General features: G+C 43.1%; 1 protein-coding gene across 3 annotated transcripts; it reads left to right on the top strand.

Moving 5' to 3' along the window:
* Positions 1 to 162: 162 nt before the first annotated feature.
* Positions 163 to 17295, top strand: GOLGA1 (golgin A1). Of its 3 annotated transcripts, none has more exons than XM_085076674.1 (23): positions 163 to 302; positions 666 to 973; positions 2612 to 2702; positions 4011 to 4085; positions 4572 to 4669; positions 5177 to 5209; positions 5723 to 5851; positions 6125 to 6282; positions 6673 to 6784; positions 6909 to 7004; positions 7230 to 7355; positions 8203 to 8298; positions 8734 to 8829; positions 9082 to 9234; positions 9464 to 9559; positions 10266 to 10355; positions 10619 to 10721; positions 10993 to 11111; positions 11620 to 11781; positions 12262 to 12321; positions 12847 to 13017; positions 13914 to 14000; positions 14840 to 17295. In XM_085076674.1, the coding sequence occupies exons 2-23, from the start codon at positions 839 to 841 to the stop codon at positions 14918 to 14920; spliced, it is 2367 nt and encodes a 788-aa protein (XP_084932800.1). In that variant the 5' UTR covers positions 163 to 302; positions 666 to 838; the 3' UTR covers positions 14921 to 17295. The 3 variants fall into 3 exon arrangements, with proteins under 3 accessions (XP_084932800.1, XP_084932798.1, XP_084932799.1); XM_085076672.1 differs by having other exon boundaries at positions 6113 to 6282; XM_085076673.1 differs by lacking the exon at positions 163 to 302 and having other exon boundaries at positions 374 to 973; positions 6113 to 6282.
* Positions 17296 to 17720: the final 425 nt, after the last annotated feature.

Here is a 17720-nt window from a genome sequence, read left to right as displayed (position 1 = left end):
GCTGGAGAGGTGGGAGGAGTAGCGGGGCTGAGGGCGGAGCGGAGCGGGAGGGGCAGGGGGAGCAGCGGGGCTGAGGGCGGAGCGGAACCGAGGGTGGAGCCGGACCGGGGGCGGAGCGGAGCTGAGGGAGGGGCGGAGCGGGGCTGAGGGAGGAGCCGAACCGGGGTCGGGGCGGAGCGGAGCTGAGCCGAGGGAGGAGCGGTGACGGTGCCGCTTCCGCCCCGCGCGGCGCTTCCGGGTCGGCGGTGCCCGGGGAAGCGGCGGCGGCTGTGGGACCGGCGAGACTCGGCCGGGAATGGGCGGTGAGGAGGGAGGGCCCGGGGCACCGGAGGGTAGGGGGCTGGCGGGTCGGGGCCGCGGGCGAGCGGCGGTGACGGGCCCTCGGTGCCTCGGGGCAGAGCAGCCGCCGCGGGCCGGGCCGAGCCGGGCCGAGCTGGGCCTCCCTGGCGTGTGGTGAGGGCCGAGCTGAGGGCACTGCCCGCTCCCCCGTCCGGCCCGCCGCCGTTTGGGGCCGGCGGTTTGGGACTTTAACGGATTTTGCTCCGGGAGACCCGATTTTTCAACGTGTTGTAACAGATGCGATGTTAAAAGGATTTCGATTACCTTTAAATGCTTCGTGCGGGTGGGATTTTTTAGTGTGGAACCCATTTCTGTTTGATTTGCAGGCGCTGTCAGGCCTTGAGGGCTTTAATGGAACTAGAAATGCAGTAAACCAGTGTATGAGGCACAGAATTAAGTCTCCGCATCTGGAAGCTTTAGACAGAGTGCCAGTGTATTAAACGTTGTCGGTCGTGGTTTTGCAAAGGCCCTGGGTATTTCAGGGCTGTAGAGCAGTAAGATGTTTGCCAAACTGAAGAAGAAGCTGGCGGAGGAGGCAGCGGTCGCTCCCAGGCCCGGAGGAGCTGCCCGCATCGCCAGGTCTGTCAGCAAGGAATCGATCACGTCTGTGGGAGCAGACTCCGGAGACGACTTTGTGAGTTACACCTGCTTGGAAATCTGATTTCTCTGACAGCGTTTTTATTACGGTTTTGCAGACGACCATTTCAAGTCTAGTATGTGATTTGAGTATGTGCTGTGGTGTCTTTGTAAGCATATCTCTTAATGCATAAATGTATTATTAGCTTGAGTGAACTTAAATATTGAAGAGAAAACGTTTGTTAAACATAACAGTTGCCAGAAGGCTTTTATTCCCATGTAAACATAAATTGCAAAGCTGTTTCAATACAAAACATTGATAAATAGACATATTGAATAAACCTGTAGTTATGTGCAAGATACCTGTTAGTAAAATTAATTCCTGAAGCACAGAAACCTAGAATGGTTTGGGTTGGAGGTGACCTTAAAGCTCATCCACCCCCTGCCATGGGCAGGGACACCTTGCACTAGACCAGGTTGCTCCAAGTCCTGTCCCACCTGGCCTGGAACACTTCCAGGGATGGGACAGCCACAGCTTCCCTTTCATTAGAAAAGCCAGCTAGATGCTGCCAGTCATCATTTTACCTCTTGGTACTCTTCCTACCTAAGAACTGTACATGTCTCTGCCAGAAACGTGTGTGCGCTGTTGTTGCACTCAAAACATAGTTCCTCTTTTTCATTATAAAGCATTGTTTGAATAAGTGGTAAAATTCCAGGAGTGTATGGGTTAAATGAAGCCCTGGAATGTTCTGGCATCTCTGCGCTGGGTGGCTGGGATGGCTGGCTGTCGCATTTTTGAAAGCCTGGATTAAGGCAGTGTCACCCCACTGCTGGAGCCAGCAGGACCCGCTGCAGAGCCAGCAGCAAGTCTCTGTTTGCTTTCTGTAAAGCCAAGAAGTTATTGACACAGTTGAGCTTTAAATATTTTTTTCTGAAGTTCAGCTGAAATTTCAGTTCTGTTTAGCAGAAAGTTGGAGCTCCTGATGTTTAAATAGATTTTATAGTGGAAATATATTAGTCTTGTTTTTCTGAGGTTTTTTTTTTAGCACTTAAGAAACTCTGATGTAGAAATTCTGTTTACCATCTTGCTAGTTTAGAGAACAGAAAACAAATAATGGCAGTGACTGAAGTCTTGAGTGGTTTTCAGAAAACCTCCAAGAATTAGTTGTTTATCAATATTCATTTAACTGCTCTTACTATTGATTTTTATGGAGCAAAAACCACCAGAGGACTCATAAGTCAGTTATGCAGCAGATTTTGCATGGACAGATTGCTGCATCAGGGCTTCAGTGAGCTTATCCCACCTGAAAAGGATTACTGATTCTTTTCTAATTACTTTAATTTTCACGACTTTTGCTTTGACCTTTCCTCATGCCTGTGCTGTAGAGCCTGATTTCCTCCCCCTCAGTCATACCATTCCACTGTCTCCTCATGGCAGTTTGCACAAACAGCTCCCAGCTCCTTCCCAAGCGTTGTGCTCTGGGGAGCAGGCAGCCTGGCACAGCTCACTATTGAAGCCCTTGCTGGTTTTCTTCTTCAGCACTTTTTACACATTCTGCTGTGCTAGTACAATTTTCCCCTTTATTTGAAAAACAAGTGCTATTCCTAGGCAGAAGAGTTGTTATTGTCCCTTAATATATGGCAGGATCACTTTTTATATATTTTGTAAGTCACAGAGTGTTGTTTTTCTCCCAAGGCTTCTGATGGAAGCAGCTCCCGAGAGGATCTTTCATCCCAGTTGTTCAGAAGAAATGAGCAAATAAGAAAACTGGAGGTGAAGCTGTCTGGTATGAGCCCTGATACATATAAAACTTATTACTTTAGGGAGTGTTTTCCTTTGAATATAAGTGGTTTAATTTATTAAAAATACATGGAGTTTGGGTCTTATGAAAATCGATTAGTAGCAACCCTGTTGACTGACAGCAAGGGAGCATTCATTGTCGCTAATTTTTTATAAAGTCAGCTGTCTCTTTGCTGATTTCACAACACATTTATGTGATTCCGTGGAGCAGCTGGGATAGCTTTGTGTCCCATGTTTCAAACAGCATCTCTCCCCACTTGTGTGTAATGGTTTGTATCTCATAGGGTCTGAGCTTTCTGATGTTTACAGTAACCTAGTGTCATCCTTAAAGAAGTGAGCTTGGAAAAGAAGAAAAACCAAAGAATTCAACATAAAACAAAAAGTCTTGAGGCCTTTTTCTTTCTAATTCCTTGTTCTGTAAAGCTGTAGTGAGGGCTGGCACTGCTCTCCGTCCCTGTTACGGGGCAGGAACCAGAGATTGGGCTGAACTGTGTAACACTGCTGCTTCCCAAAGCTCATGGAAAACCTTGGAAAATAGGGAAGGGTTACAGCTAGATCAAGATTATATTAATTTGTTCTGGAGATTGTTCAGGCTCCTGTTCAATTCAAGAAAACACAGGGTTCAAAAATAATTTCACATCGAATTTGAAAGGCCTAAGTGCTCACCTGCTTGCACAAGATAAACTTAAAAGTGCTGATGGGGACTTAGCACAAAAGAGGGAGGCTCTGAGTATCAGGAGTCTCATGCAGGGAGCCAAACAGTGAATAAATCTGCTTTTCCATTGTACAGGAGTTTCTCCAGAGTGTGCATATACTGTGTTTTGGTTTTTATTCCCTGCCTTCTGTCAGTTCTGCTGGGTGAGGCTGAGAGTAGTGCTGTGGGACTGGAACAACAAGCAAATGGGTGCAATGGCCATGAATTAACCCTTCCCTGCACCCCCAGTGCCAGACACCTTTCCTGAACAGAGTTAAATACATCACTGTTCTGGAATGAAGTAAAAAGGGGGGAACAGTAGTTCATTCTCTGGTTCTGCCCTTGTCTGTGTGACTGACACCCCTGGGACAGGCCCTCCTGTTTGTGCCAACCCTGTGGACAGTACAGAACTATTTGCTTGTGTTCATTGTTGTGGTCACCCAAGTTTTCCTCTGCAGGAATGATTTTCTGATTAAGAAAATCATCGTCATTTGCCACTCATCCTTTTTTCTTTTTTTCTTTTTTTTTTTTTTTGTTACCCTAAAAATGTCCTTTCCCAATGTCTGCCCATTCCTGGTCTGTTCTCCCTCCTCACACAAGATTATGCCGATCAGATCCGCAACTTGCAGAAGATAAAAGAGAAGCTTGAAAATGCATTAGAAAAACATCAGGATTGTACGTACTTTTTTCCTTTTTGTTTAGTTTTTTTTAAAGTTGAAAATTGCTGTGGTTGGAAGGAAAGGGGTTTGGTGTACAGGTGTGCTAATGATTTCCTTTCAAACTGTGCACCTCTGTACTGGGATGAATTAGAACATGAGTTGTTATCTTATTTACAGCATAGAAAGCAGCAGTAGTGTGTTGAACAAAGTTGTTATACTACTTTTGCCAAATTTGGGACTAACATGCAGGAAAGACCTTTTAGAAGCCCACAGCTTTGTTCTAATCCAGCAAGGAACAGTATTCCTGTCTGCTGTTAGCTTTGGCTCCTGGCCACTGTGCAAGCAGCATGAGGGAATGAGCGGCACAGCCTTAGTGCTACAGTCAAGATGGGGCTAATTACTTACAGAAGAAGCTCTTTAAAGTTATAAATAACTTACAGAAAAGTGAGAAACAATTTTACAAGATGAGTTTTTAATATAGCTGGTGGTTCTCTGTTGATAGCCTCCATGAGGAAGTTTCAGGAGCAGAATGAAGCTCACCAGGCCAGTCGAGCCAAGATGGCTGAAGGAATGGCTTTGGCCTTGGATAAAAAGGACAAGGTAACAGAGCTTGAGCAGGACTTTTGACTCTCATGACCCTGGTGTGTTAAGCAGGTGTTGCTGTTAATTAAAATAATTGTTCAGCACTGTGAGTGTGCCAGCACTGAGGGAAGTAGGGAGTGCTGAGCTCAGTGCCAGGAGTGGTGCAGGACTTGTCACTGCTCAGACTGTTCCGACTGGTTTTAACAAGAGTCCACAAAAGTTTCTAATGAAAGGTTAAGCTTATGCTTTGATAAGATTCAATAGCAGCAGACCTGTTGTCACTTTTATTTTACTTACGTAAAGCTTACGTATTCAGGTAGCATAAATGATTCCTCAGCATTTATCTGTTCAAGCACTGGCTGTTACTCTACTGCTGCTGATTTATTTTTTTAACCATTACCAAGGCTTAGTATCTGCTAACAATACAAATGCGTTTTTTTTTTTTTTTAAACCATAATTACTGTCCTTGAAAGTCTACAAATGGATATTGATTTCTTTTTTCTCCTTTCTTTTTTCCTTGTTCAGGAGTGGATGGAAAAACTTAGTCAAGTTGAAAAGGTAATTAACTGTGGAGGTTTTTCTCAGGGAGTGTAGTGTGTCTCTGTGTATGTATTTGTGAACACCAGTCTGCACACTTCCAACTCTATCAGAACTCAACTCTCTTCAGCCGTTTGTATAATTTGATCCTTGTTCAGTGGGAGAGCCCTATCACTTCCTTTTGTTACCAGCCCCAGTGCTTGGGGAGGTATTTCTGGAATTATTTTTCAGCGGGAAAATAAAGAATGATGGGTTGTGATGGGAAAGTTGTCCTTCTGTAAGGTGGAACATTGCCCTTTTTTAAGAGTTCAGTTTAGGTGGTCATTGGTGGCATTGTAATGAATTCATATTTATTTTCATATTTTTTTGAAGTTTGGTAATTTGCACAGTGACATGAATCTGAAAAGAACACCATCAGGAGCTGTATGGCTGGAAGACAAAATTTCTTGCCCAGAGAGTTTACCTAAACTTCCATTGACTTGACATGAACATAGAGATATTCTTGCGTTTCTTTTGGTTTTGTTCATTTATCAGGAAAAAAAAATGCTCCAAACACAATTACAAGAAATGAGGGAGCAAAGTTTGAATCTTTTCCAAAAACGAGATGAAATCGATGAACTGGAGGGCTTTCAGCAGCAGGAAATTGCCAAAGTTAAACACATGGTAAGAATACTTTAAACTTTTTATTACCTAAATTTTTTACTAGAATATTTAGTGGTAGTCCTGCATTCATTTTTTTAGCCTTTATGCTTGTACACAGATTTGGTTAGTGTCAAAATCCTAACAATAGGTACTGAATATAGTATCATGTAGTTCATTATCTCAATTCAGCCTGTAGTTTAGTAAAACAAGCAAGTTTCAGTGAAAAGGTTTATCAGTATTACTGGTCATCTATAATGCCAAAGATGATCTTCTAATGTTCAGCTTTTGAAAAAGGAAGAATCTCTGAGCAGAACAGAGCAGGAGCTCGAGGCATGTGCTCAAGAACTGACCCAAGCTAAAGCAGAGCTGCAGGAGGCAAGGAGCGAATCGTCGAGCCTGAGGAAGGATCTCCAGGACTTGCAGCAGCAGTTCTTGCAGCTGGAGGCTCAGAGGTACGGAGCTGCTGTTTCAGAGGAGCAGTGGATGTGTTTCTCCTGTATTTTTACTTCGTGTTCAGTTCTGTCTCTTTGGAAGAGTTTATATACGCAATGAGTTGACTGAATTGTTGCCTCTGCTATGGCCATGAGGATGTAAATGCCAAGCCAGTGATTGTAATACTTGTTTAGGGTTTAATAAGTTTATTATTTCATTTTTTGCATAGCTTGAATGCTTAACTGTCACTTTTTTGGAAAATATATAATCAAGCAGTGATTGGTGGTGGCTGGTTTTAGGACAAGAAAATTTTGTTGTTGCTTAGTCCATTTTCATAAGCAGCAGAATTACCTGCTAAAAATATTTTTCTGGAACGGTATGTCACTTTTTTTTATTCTCTTTCTGTGAAGAGATGAACTAATGACAGCTGAGACAAATGCAGAAAATAAGATCACTGCTCTGGAGTTAAGAGAACAGGAGCTACAAACTGTCATTCAGCAGCTTTCTGTAGACTTGCAAAATGTAAGTTTGCGCCAAGTGAGATTTGATTCAAAGAGCTCCATGTCTGCAGAAGTTAGATTAGATATCACTTACATGGTGTTGGAAATTTAAGTTTCAAAGTTAAGTAATTTCTCAAAATGTTTAGGCTCGAGTGGCTGGTTCTGGTTGTGAGAAGAGACTGGAAATGTTACAAGTGGAGCATGAATCTCTGAAGGTGGAATATGAGCAACAGAAGCAAAAGGTGAAGTGCTTTCAGATACTTGTGCTGTTACTGGTGTAAAGGTGCACATTTGGGTAATATACACCTTTGTATAGTTGGAAGGTTAGTGTCTAGAAAGTGTTCAAGGATCATATCATCTTTTCAAGCAGGACTTTCCTTTCTATTGGCATTTCTGAGAGTCAAATCACAGCAGATTAGCTGAAAGCTTCATTACAAAAAACATTCTGTGATATCTCATTCTCACAGATAACTCTTGAGTTTGCTGAGAGAAATAAACTTACTGAACAGCTGCAGGAAAAGGTGTCTTCCCTGGAAAAAAAGCTAGAGAGAAATCTCTCAGGAGATGAACATGTGCAAGAGCTGCTCAAAGAGGTAATTACACAGTTATAGGCTGCTTAGAAGTACAGTATTACTGAGTTGTTTGTTTTGGGGTTTTTTAGGTCATGCATTACTTCTCACCCATGGAAAGAATAGCTGCTGATGTCATGCAGGCACATTTGTTCCTTCAGTGTGTTTTGGCACACTGGCTGTGCTGGGCAGAACATGTGGGTGGCTACACTGAGCCTGTTTGTGTAGATCCTGCACAGAGGTCTGTGTTGGCCTTTCTGTATTGTCTGTTTGGGCACTGCATCTGACTGCTTAGAAGGAAAAGAGCAGCTTCTTAGCATCCCCACAAGAGGTGGAACAATTTGGGATTTTTTTGGATTAATCTTACAAGAAGGGTGAATGCTTTTCCTTGCTCTTTGGCAGGGTGGTGGGGCAGGGAGGGGAACTGTTTGCACATAGGTGTGCAAACAGAATGTTGTATGCTGAAAACCTCAGCCACAAAAGTGCTAAAAACCAGCTAAAAACAGAAACTTAGCTGTGGTTAATCCCCTTTCTCTCATTGCTTCTCGATCTCTTTCTCGAGCACTGATGCTCCTGCTCAGAATCAGCTGAGAGCAATGTTTCCCCAGTTGGGTCTTGGGGAGACAAGGGAATGTTTGCTCTTCCCTGGTCTAGGTGCTTAAAGTCACATCACCTCAGTGTTGCTGTGACAAAAGAACTTGGCTTAGAAAACTCAAGCCAGTTTAAAGTCTATGTGGAGATACCGAAACATTCTGTCACATTTTAGTTTGACCTTATTAATGAAATAAAAAGAAAAAAATTTAATTAACCCCCCCCAACTTGTGTCTTTGTCCATCCTTTCTCCCATTCTTCACCTCAATGTAACCTTCAGAAAGCTGTTGTTGAGCAGAGGCTGGAGGAGAGCAGGCAGCAGGCACTGACAGACAGGACACAGCACAGTGAGGCTGTGAACCGCTTGGAAACACAGGTGAGTAGTTTTTAATTGCACTAAAGATTCCCACTGTTTTCATCCTCTATGCCCTATTCCTTCTCCCCTTACTGCACTCTCAGCCAAAGGTGAGACTGCACATTTAGTCCTGAAAGGAGAATAATTGATCAATGTCTCTGGGCATCTCCCCACGTTCATGGGTGGAGGAAGGCCTAGAGGTGAAGGCAGAGGTTTTGTGCAAATCCTCCCTGTACTAAGAAACGAATAACTCAAGTGCAAGCATTGCAGAGAGTAATGCTGTGGTGAAGAGTTTCTAAAACCAGCATGTGTCACATAGGCAGCCTCTCTGATCTCTGTGGTTTCAGGGATTTAACATTTAGCTTCCTCTCCTGGGTCACTCTGTATTATGCACAGTTTTTTTTTAATAACATAGATGCCAGTGGGTAAGGAATTTAATTCATGGTGTTATTTTAGAATAAAGAACTGGAACAGAAACTACAGATTGCAACAGAAACATTGAAAAAGAGCCAAGAAGCAGCTGCTGAGCAGGATCTGAAGATCCAGAAGCTTGTGAGTATCCTGCATGTTTCACTGACCAGTAACAGATCAGTCTTCAGCATTCCCAGGGACAATCACTTCTCTGTTTTGTTACTCAATTGTTTTCTGGCTGTTTGTCTCCTGAACTCCTGTCTGTGAGTATATGACACTGCTGCCAAAGGAATTACGTTCCTCAGTTTGAGAGTGTCTCATGGAATGGTGTTTGATTTTGTCAGAATGTCAAAATACCATTTTATTAGTGTGGTGTTCTTTATTTCTCTTTAGCAAACTGATTTAGAGGATGAAAGAAATCAACTGCAGCAACAGATTTTAAGTGAGAAACATCAGTATGATCAGAAGGTTACTGGGTTGGAATCTCAGATTGCTGCTCTTGAAAAAGCTTGGGAATTGGATAAAACAACAACTCAGCACAGGATTGTAAGTACAGAAACTGTCTCGTGGGTTGTGGGAATCTTCACAAAATGATTTTAACATAGCTTGTAGAGCTTCCTTGTTGTCTGAATGTTCTTATTCAGCACTCCTGGCATTACAGTAGATCTCATACTTTGAGAAACTAAATATGAGCAAAGCTGTTAGATGTGTTTAATTGTTTATACAAAACATAACAGTAATTGTACTGTGTATTTAAACACTCTTTATTTTACAGAGCCAATTGGAAAAGGAGAATGAAAACCTCAAGGGAAGCAAAGAAGAGTATGAGAGTTCTCTAAAGCAACAAGAGTCTGAACTGAGCAGGCTAAAGGTAAGGGCTGAACTGGATGGTGGCATTGGCTCAGGACAGAGCTGAGGCTGGGGAGCAGTGGACAGCACAGTGGGTTACATTCAGTGCTTGGAGGCCCATTACATTCAGGGTGCAGGTACTAGGAGCTGTAAATCGTCCCTGGTACTCAGCAGAAATGTGTTTGAGAAGCATTACAAAGGGCTGATCCTTTTCTGAACCAGAGTGCTTGGGTCTGCCTAAATCAGGCAGAAATAATACATTCCCATATTGTCAGGCGTGTGAAGAGCTTGGAAGTCCTGTTAGCAGTGGTGAATACAGAATGGTTCAACATCAAATTCTGCTCACAGTGTTCAAACCAAAAAGTTAAAAGCTTAAATTAGTCTGGTGTTTACAGTTTATCCAATTTTGACTGTAATTTTAGATGGTTGAATGCTTTTGAATACACAATTGGAATAAAGATCTGTTGTAGCAAGGAGCTGCTTCTTTGTCATAGGACTTCAAGGTGAAAGATGTTTTAAGCGTTGGGTTTGTTTGGGTTCTTACATCAGTTCTGTCTTGCTCTTGCATATGCAGAGAGCAGCAGTCAGTAAAATAAATGTAACTAATTTGGAAATTGTGGTGCATCAGAACACTCAAAAATGTAGTCCTAATAGATTTGGGGTTAAAGACGAGAGACTGACTTGATTTAGTTGTATCACATAACCTCTCAATTATTTCTGGTTTGCAGAATGAGATGAGCAGCAGAGAAACTGTCAGTGTGGAAATTGCCAAAGCGTTGGAAGAAACACGGAAACAGAGAGAGGAATTACAACAGCAGGTTGGTTAATAATGACTGTTTTAAAATGTGTTTGAGACTTCCCCACCTTTCACAGCGCAGACTTGCTGGCTGTGACAATCTGATGGTGGCACAGAAGCCGAGTGGAGTTAACCTCTTCCAGCATTAACTTCAGTGCTTGTTACTGAGGGCAGCATTATGGAGGTGATGCCTGCTGAGCCTCTGAAGGATGTTGGAATCTTTCAACATTTTCTTCCTGTTTTTTATCATTAATAACTTCTGTCTGTTGTTTGTCTGCTTTGAAGATTTCACATCTGAATGCCCTAATGAAGGAGAAAGACCAGCTGATTGATGAAAAATGTGATTTGCTGCTAAAACAGAAGGAAGAGCTGAACCAACTCAGTCAAGGTTAGACCAAATGAGTCTACTGTATCCCAAACAGCCTTAAGTACAGTCTCTAGTTCTGGCCTTGCCTGGTAGATTGTAATTTTTCCAGATTTCTCTTCCATATTTGATCTCTTAGAATTTTCAGAATGGCTTATTGTTCACTAACAATCAGACAGTCTCTCTTCTGTCTTTCTGTCCCTCCCCTGCTTTCTGTCTTCATGACAGACAGAATGGATTAGAAGCTCCCATCTGATCTGGAGCACTGATACTAAGCAGGTCTCTCCTTTCCCAGACCACGAAGCTGCCTTGCTGCAGGTGCATCAGCTACAGTTGGACATAGAAGCAAGTCAGAGCCAAGCAGTGGAGAAAGAAGAAACAGCAAGAAAGGAAATTGATGAACTGAAGCTGCAGGTATGGGAGTGCCTGTTGGCCAGAGAGCATGAGAAAAATGTGAGTGCAGTTGCAAATCCATTCTGTCAGACTTCCCAGGAAAAGAGAGAGGTGTGCAGTTTCCCCCCAGTTCTGTTCTGCCTGGTGATACGTGCTGGGAGCTCTTAGCTCTGGTAACTTGCTCATTACCTGGAACACCAGCAGAGCAGAACACCATTGTTTGTTGCTCCCTGCCTTCCTAAAGAAGACTGTTTCCTGTCAGATCTGTGGCTGACTTAGGAAGGACAACCCCTTACTTTATTTGACTCAAAAATTGTCTTGAGAAAACCATTATGAGACCAATGAAACAGAGCCACGAAAGTAATAAGCAGGCCAGTGACAGGTGTGGCCAACTAGGGTACCACTATTGTGTTCTAGTTTAAAAGCTACCCCCAAAAACAACAACCAAAAAGAAGTCTGGCTGTCTCCCTGGGTAGTGTTCTTGGGCTGCAAATGTCATATCTCTCCACTTCACTGGTTATTTTTATAGGTTTTAGAACTGGAGGAGTCAACGAGGGCCTTGAACAATGAGCACTTCCCTTCTTCAGAAAACTCTGTGGTGGAACAGAATGGAGAGGTGGCAGCTGCAGATGTCATTCAACTTCAGAAGGATAAAAGAGAGTTGGAACAGCAAATTGCTGAGAAAAACAAGGTGAACAGAAAGAGCTGGTAGTCTTTCCCCTTTTAATTAGGAAGGCAAGTAATTGGTGCTGCCCATGCTGCAGCCTTAAAAGGACAGGCCTGTCCAATTTGAATCCAGTACGCTGTGAGTAAATGCTTCTCCTCTGGATTGTACAAGGATCTACCAACCATGAATAAAAACTGCAGCAAGAGCCGCATGAATTCTGATCTATTTTGGCACCAAATGATACTATTTAAAAATTCCCTGCAGAGCACTTCAGTGTGAATTCGGTTCAGTTCCATGGCACTGTCACATGAAAGCCCAAGTGTCCTGTCACGTGCCTGCTGCTGTGTGCAGCTGGAAAGACAAGCCTTTCAGGTTGCTTCTTCACAGCTGTCAGTGTTGGTTAATCATTATTTCATTCAGTATTTGTTTGTCATGGGTTTTTTCAGATATCTGGGGATCCTGACAATGAATACTGTGTTAAACTCTCCTTTGCTGTGCTTACAGATGATAAAGCAGCTTCAGCAAAGAATGACAGAACTCAAGAAAACTCTGCAGAAAGAGCTGGTAAGGGTTGTGTGTTTTCAGTCTCTTCAGATGGCAATTGCTGGCAGGTACTTGCACTGTTATTCCAAAAGCCTGGCTGCTAACTCCTCTTTAATCCATCTTGCAGTGGTTTATCTCTCTGAGAAAAAAACATCTATTTAAAAAAAATTAACAGAAGTTTTAAACCTTGAAAATTGTTCTGCAGAAAACCCACGTTTGAAAGGTTCAGAGCAGGTTAGTGATAGGAGAAAATTACCAAGTTTCTGCCATGGAGCCTATTCCATGCTGGTTTGGGTAATGTACACAGAGCTCTGACATCAACCAGCTCCTGTCCTGGAGTGTAGGGAGAGCTGGAGACACTCCTCTGGTGTGACGCCATGAAGGATGAGAAGCTCTTGATGCCCAGTTTGTACCTGCCTGTGGATACAACCCTCTTTAGATATCCTGAACCCAGACCCCTCCCAGTGCTGCACTGACAGAGTCTCCAATGTATTTCTCTTTTTCCTTTGTTTTGTGGTTTGTTTTTTTGGTTGTTTTCTTTTGTAGAAAATAAGGCCTGACAGTGAGGTACCTGAGCTACGTGAGAAAGCAAATTCTGAAGTGCCTAATGCTTCTGTGACTGTCACCAACAACTCTGATTTGAACGACTCGAGGGAGATAAACTTTGAGTACCTTAAACATGTTGTACTAAAATTCATGTCCTGCAGGGAATCTGAGGTAAAGGTGTCACTTACTTTCCCTTTCTACATCTGTGTCTCTAGAAATTGCCACCTGTCACCTGTTAAGGACACTTTATGCCAATTCCATAGTTTTATAATTAGAAAATGTACAATGGGGGACAATGAAACAAAATAGCTAACAACAATGTATTTGGAAGTACAGATTACCATGAACTATGTGAAAGGTAAATGTGAGTTTTTAGGAGGTAGTTACATCTGGATCTTAAAGATCTGCATCTACAAGAGATTCTTTCTGCACTGCTCTGAAGAGCATATGGAGTATGTAATTGGCTGTACATTTAAGAAAGAGAAAGAAAACAGGAGAAAGAGACATAAATTACTTGCTGTTGGTCTGTAAGAGGTAATTCCTTGTGTATTTGGAATGCCTTCCTGTTCTCCACATTGAGTTAAAAAGTCATGCCAACAAAACATTTAATTGCAAGTCAATGGGTAAGGTCAAAAAATAACTGTACAACTCCAGAGTATCCCAAGTGCTTGACTGTCACTCACTGCCCTGTGTGTCCCAGTTGGAGTGTGAGCACTGTGGGGTTAATGTACCTCAGTGTGTGTTTGAAATGATGAGAATCTCTCCTGCCTTGTGTTGGTTTGAGGCACTTTTCAAAGCAGGAAGCAGGCTGCTTCTCTACTCTGACTAACCAGGCTCCCATTTGTCTTCTTTCTCCAAAACATGCAAACTAATGTTAAAGAACAGAAAGCCAGGAAACCCAGAAGAAGTAAGATACAGGCCATCCTAGTCCATTGAAACTGGGAATAATGGTAGGCTGCTGGTCTGCTGAAGCCTGTGACAGACCTACAGAACTCTGTGCTGCTCCGTAGTCCTGAGTGTAGAGCCCAGGAGCATCATAAGCAACACAACCCTGTGGTTTCTTTCAGGCATTCCATCTCATTAAAGCTGTGTCTATGTTACTGAATTTTTCACAAGAGGAAGAAAACATGCTCAAAGAAACTTTGGAGTACAAGGTAAGGGTTCTGTGCCATATGTCTCTAATGGGACTCCCAGGAGACAGTAAAAACTCCTAGATGCTGGGAGATTAGGAAAAGTGTCTTTTTTCCAAATGTTATCTACAACAATAAATGTAATTTATTATTAAAATGTTAGCTGATCACATGCATACATGCCAGGAATTGTCCATTTCAGTGAGGAAAATGGCAGCTGTCTGGTGCTCAGAGGAGTTAGAGTACAGCTTTGCCCAGTGGATTGGATCTGAGGGGAGAAGCTGGAAGCTCTTGCAGGAACAGAGTCAGTGTTTAACAGCAGGAGCCTAATTCTCAGTTTGTCCTTTTGACACTGGGCTCAGACACCAAGATCTGTGTCTCATTTCCATGGGCTGAGATGAGATCTGCATGGCCCCAGCCGTGTGGTGGCTAGGGAGTGTTCAGCAGTGAGTGCTGCCTCAGCGCCAGGTCCTGCATCATCCCTGCCCACCCAGTGAGTTGGGATGTTCAGTCTGCAGATGAAGAGATTTCCTCACCATCTGGTTCAGGGAACACTTTAATGCTACATCAACTAAAGGCATCGTGTTTAAATGACTGTCAAGTTCTAATTTGAAATTATTGTAAAGGAATATATAGAAGTATAATCTTCAGTCATTTTCACCTTTGGGAAGTGGGTGCTGTTCCTTCCAAATTTGATTGTATGCAGCTGCCTCCACTTCTTCAGTCTGGAGTGTGCAGCATTCCGATTCATAAATAGTTCTTTCCATTGAATGATGAGAACATGGCTGTGTAACGTATTCTTTCTTTTTCACATCTTACAAGTGTGAGCCCTGTGTGATGTGTGTTGTGCTGTTGTGTCCTAGATGTCGTGGTTTGGGTCAAAGCCATCTCCCAAAGGCAGCATCCGGCCGTCTATCTCGAGCCCAAGGACTCTGTGGCCTTAAGGGAACCTGAAGGTGGTAGGCAGTACCCAGGCACTTCTTTCTGTGAAAAGAATGCTGAACACACTGCTGCAGGTGTGTCTTAATCACTGTCATTGCAGTATTTTGTACAAGAACTTCTGGCTCTGTTTACAAAACTAATACTGTGCAAGGAGACGTTTTCACTACAGACTGCGACAGCTCTGGGCTGGATTCGGGGACCACCTTGGTGTCTGTGATGAGAGCAGCTCCTTGTGCTCATCACTCCTGGGTTCTTGGCACCAGAGGGTACTGAGGACCTTGCTGACAGCAGTGCTGCCAGTTCAGTCTCTTGGCATGGTGATTCCAGCTGCTGTTCCTGGGTGCTGCAGTCCAGTGACTCTGGGCACAGAAAAGCTGCTTGTCTGGCTGTGGGAAGCCAGCAATGAAAAATGTGTTGGCAGAACTGTGTTGAGAGTGGTATGGTTTGCAAAGCCTTTCACAGGAGAGGAGCAGGAGCTTTAACCAAAAAACAACTCTGCCTTGCCTTCTAATACTGACATAACTAATGGTTGGCATTTTTTCATATCACTGTGTAATTTAAGGTGCATTTATCCTGGCCTGCAGTCCTCAAGACTGCATGTTGATGATTATTTAATTTGAGAGCACAACTTTAGAGTTGTCTGATTTTACTTTTCTTAAAGAAAAATAATATTTAAAATGGTCTTAATTATAGTACCTAATCCTCAGTCGCCTTTAAAACTAATCCATTAGCCTGTTCCATGGGTTGTTAGCAGTGGGAAAAGGGGTAGGAAACCATTTTAAATTTTTAAAGCTGAGTTCCAGGTATTGTAAATCCACACTGAAAAATACCTTTTATTTAAAAAAAATAAAAATCTAAAAAGAAAAAAAAACCTAGTGACAAAAGGTGAAGAATACTGAAGAATACTGGTACTAAACACTTACTTTTTTTCTTACAAGTCTGCTAGCAACGAATCCTCATAAGCAGGATCTGCCTCTTTGGTTGTGGTTTTCTGTACTTCAAATACTGATGCTTAAAAATGGTTATGAACCTGTTAACTGTGTCCTGACTATATGGTAAAAGAAATGCTGCTCATGAGGGGTTTCAGGGCAAAATGCAACTCTTAGTGAACAAGTCGTGGTTCCAGCAGCTTGTTTTCCTAATACAATAAAGAAAGGGGACCAAGGTGGCACTTCCCTCCCTGGAAACACAATTTTGCCCACAGTTATTAACACCACTGCAAAATCTGGATCCAAATGGGAAGCAGCACTAAGTCTGACTTCTTGAAAACGAGACTTATTTCCGAAAAACTACATGTGTATGGAATTCAGTGAACAGGCTGCAATTCTGAGGATTCTCTTACAAGGAAGTTCCTACTTCTATTAAATATATTCAGGACAATTCAAGCTTTGTCCAGTGGAGATCCAGTCACTGAGGTGTTTAACTTGGCTGACAGGGCTCTGACTGACCTTGGAGTGGCTGGAGGTGCAGCAGGGCAGCTGCACTTCCAAAGGGTGCCCAAGGTGGAACCTCCCTCAGGTGAGGTCAGTCAGCAGGAGGTGAATGTGCTGATCCAGAGGATCCAGACCTTGCTGGTCTCCCAGACAGCCCAATCCCAAACACAGGTACTCCCAGGAGCTGTTTCTGGGCACAGGTGATACTCCTCAGCTTAGAGCCAGGTTGGATTTATCTGAAGTTAAGAAAACCAACAGGATTTTTTTTTGGTACACTAAAGCTTGTCCAAACAGTCTTTAGCAACCGGATTCTTGGCACTTCCAGACAGGATAGAGCGTGGAAGGGTTCAGCCCTGCTCTACTGTTAAAACAGACAATCAAAATGTACATTTTTTTCAATTGTTTCTCTACTGAGATACAGCAGGGTAGAATAACCCTGTTGGTTCTGGGAAGATTTTATTCTCTGAGATTTTTTTCCTTTCTAATGTCCCTTTGCCCTGCCCTGTTTCTGTGGGACCAGGTGTCAGGACTCCCTCACTCCCACCAATCCCTGCTGAATGACAATTGGGTTTATGCTGATCCTGGCTTCAAAGGTTACTGCTGAACACTAAGGAAAGCAAGACAGGCAGCCTGGAACGGAGTGACAAAGTAAAATCTTAGGTTATGTATTCACTAACAACTTCAGTTTCAGATCCCAAAGCTCATACAGGATCAACTTACCATAAACTAGTTCTTAAGTGTTGAATTTTTGTTAGATATCAGAGCAAGACTGGTGTGTATACATGTATTAAAAAGCTAATGCACTTTCCCTTGTCTCAGAACAGTGGTTATACATAATCCTTTCTATCACCATTGGATTTCTTTCCTTCTATGCTGTAAATATGGATTGTATGATGAAACACTATGAAATTTGTGGTGCAATACATTTTGGATCAAACCCCTAATCTTGATTTCGTTCTTTTTATAGTTCTGGTTATCTCCCCTGGGATGGTATAACTATTTAAGATCAAATTTTACAGCATGACCCAAACCCCACCTTTGCCCAGCGTGACGATGGGCGTGCCAGCCGTGCCCCCGAGGCCTGTCACAGGGAGTTGTGCCACAATGAGGTGGCACTGCTGCCTCCAAAATCACCTCCCACCAGGAGCAGCTGCTGCTGCACTTTGAGCAGCTGATGGAAGCAGGACTGGGTGGAGCTGGGCCTCCCCAGCAGCTGCTCCTTGGTGCCAAAGGGCAGCGAGCCCTGCGACAGCCCTGGCTCCAGCAGTCCTCTCCTGCCTGGGCAAAGCACGTGCAAAACATCTGGTGCAAAGGACACACTAATACATAAATTACAAGTTCTGAGGTTTCTTCACGACTTTCTAGCATG

Source organism: Lichenostomus cassidix, chromosome 17 (genome assembly GCF_008360975.1).
Source record: "Lichenostomus cassidix isolate B80296 chromosome 17, HeHo_3.0, whole genome shotgun sequence".
NCBI lineage: Eukaryota > Metazoa > Chordata > Aves > Passeriformes > Meliphagidae > Lichenostomus > Lichenostomus cassidix.
Note: the sequence above shows the minus strand (reverse complement) of the source record. Positions and strands in the feature narration are given on the sequence as shown.

What these genes read in the sequence shown, in the direction of transcription:
- GOLGA1 (XM_085076672.1), top strand. Translation starts at nt 839, where the DNA reads ATGTTTGCCAAACTGAAGAAGAAGCTGGCGGAGGAGGCAGCGGTCGCT. An exon ending in TTGCCAAAGTTAAACACATG is followed by an intron (nt 5,852 to 6,112) that starts GTAAGAATACTT and finishes TCTAATGTTCAG; the next exon opens with CTTTTGAAAAAGGAAGAATC. An exon ending in ATCTGAAGATCCAGAAGCTT is followed by an intron (nt 8,830 to 9,081) that starts GTGAGTATCCTG and finishes ATTTCTCTTTAG; the next exon opens with CAAACTGATTTAGAGGATGA.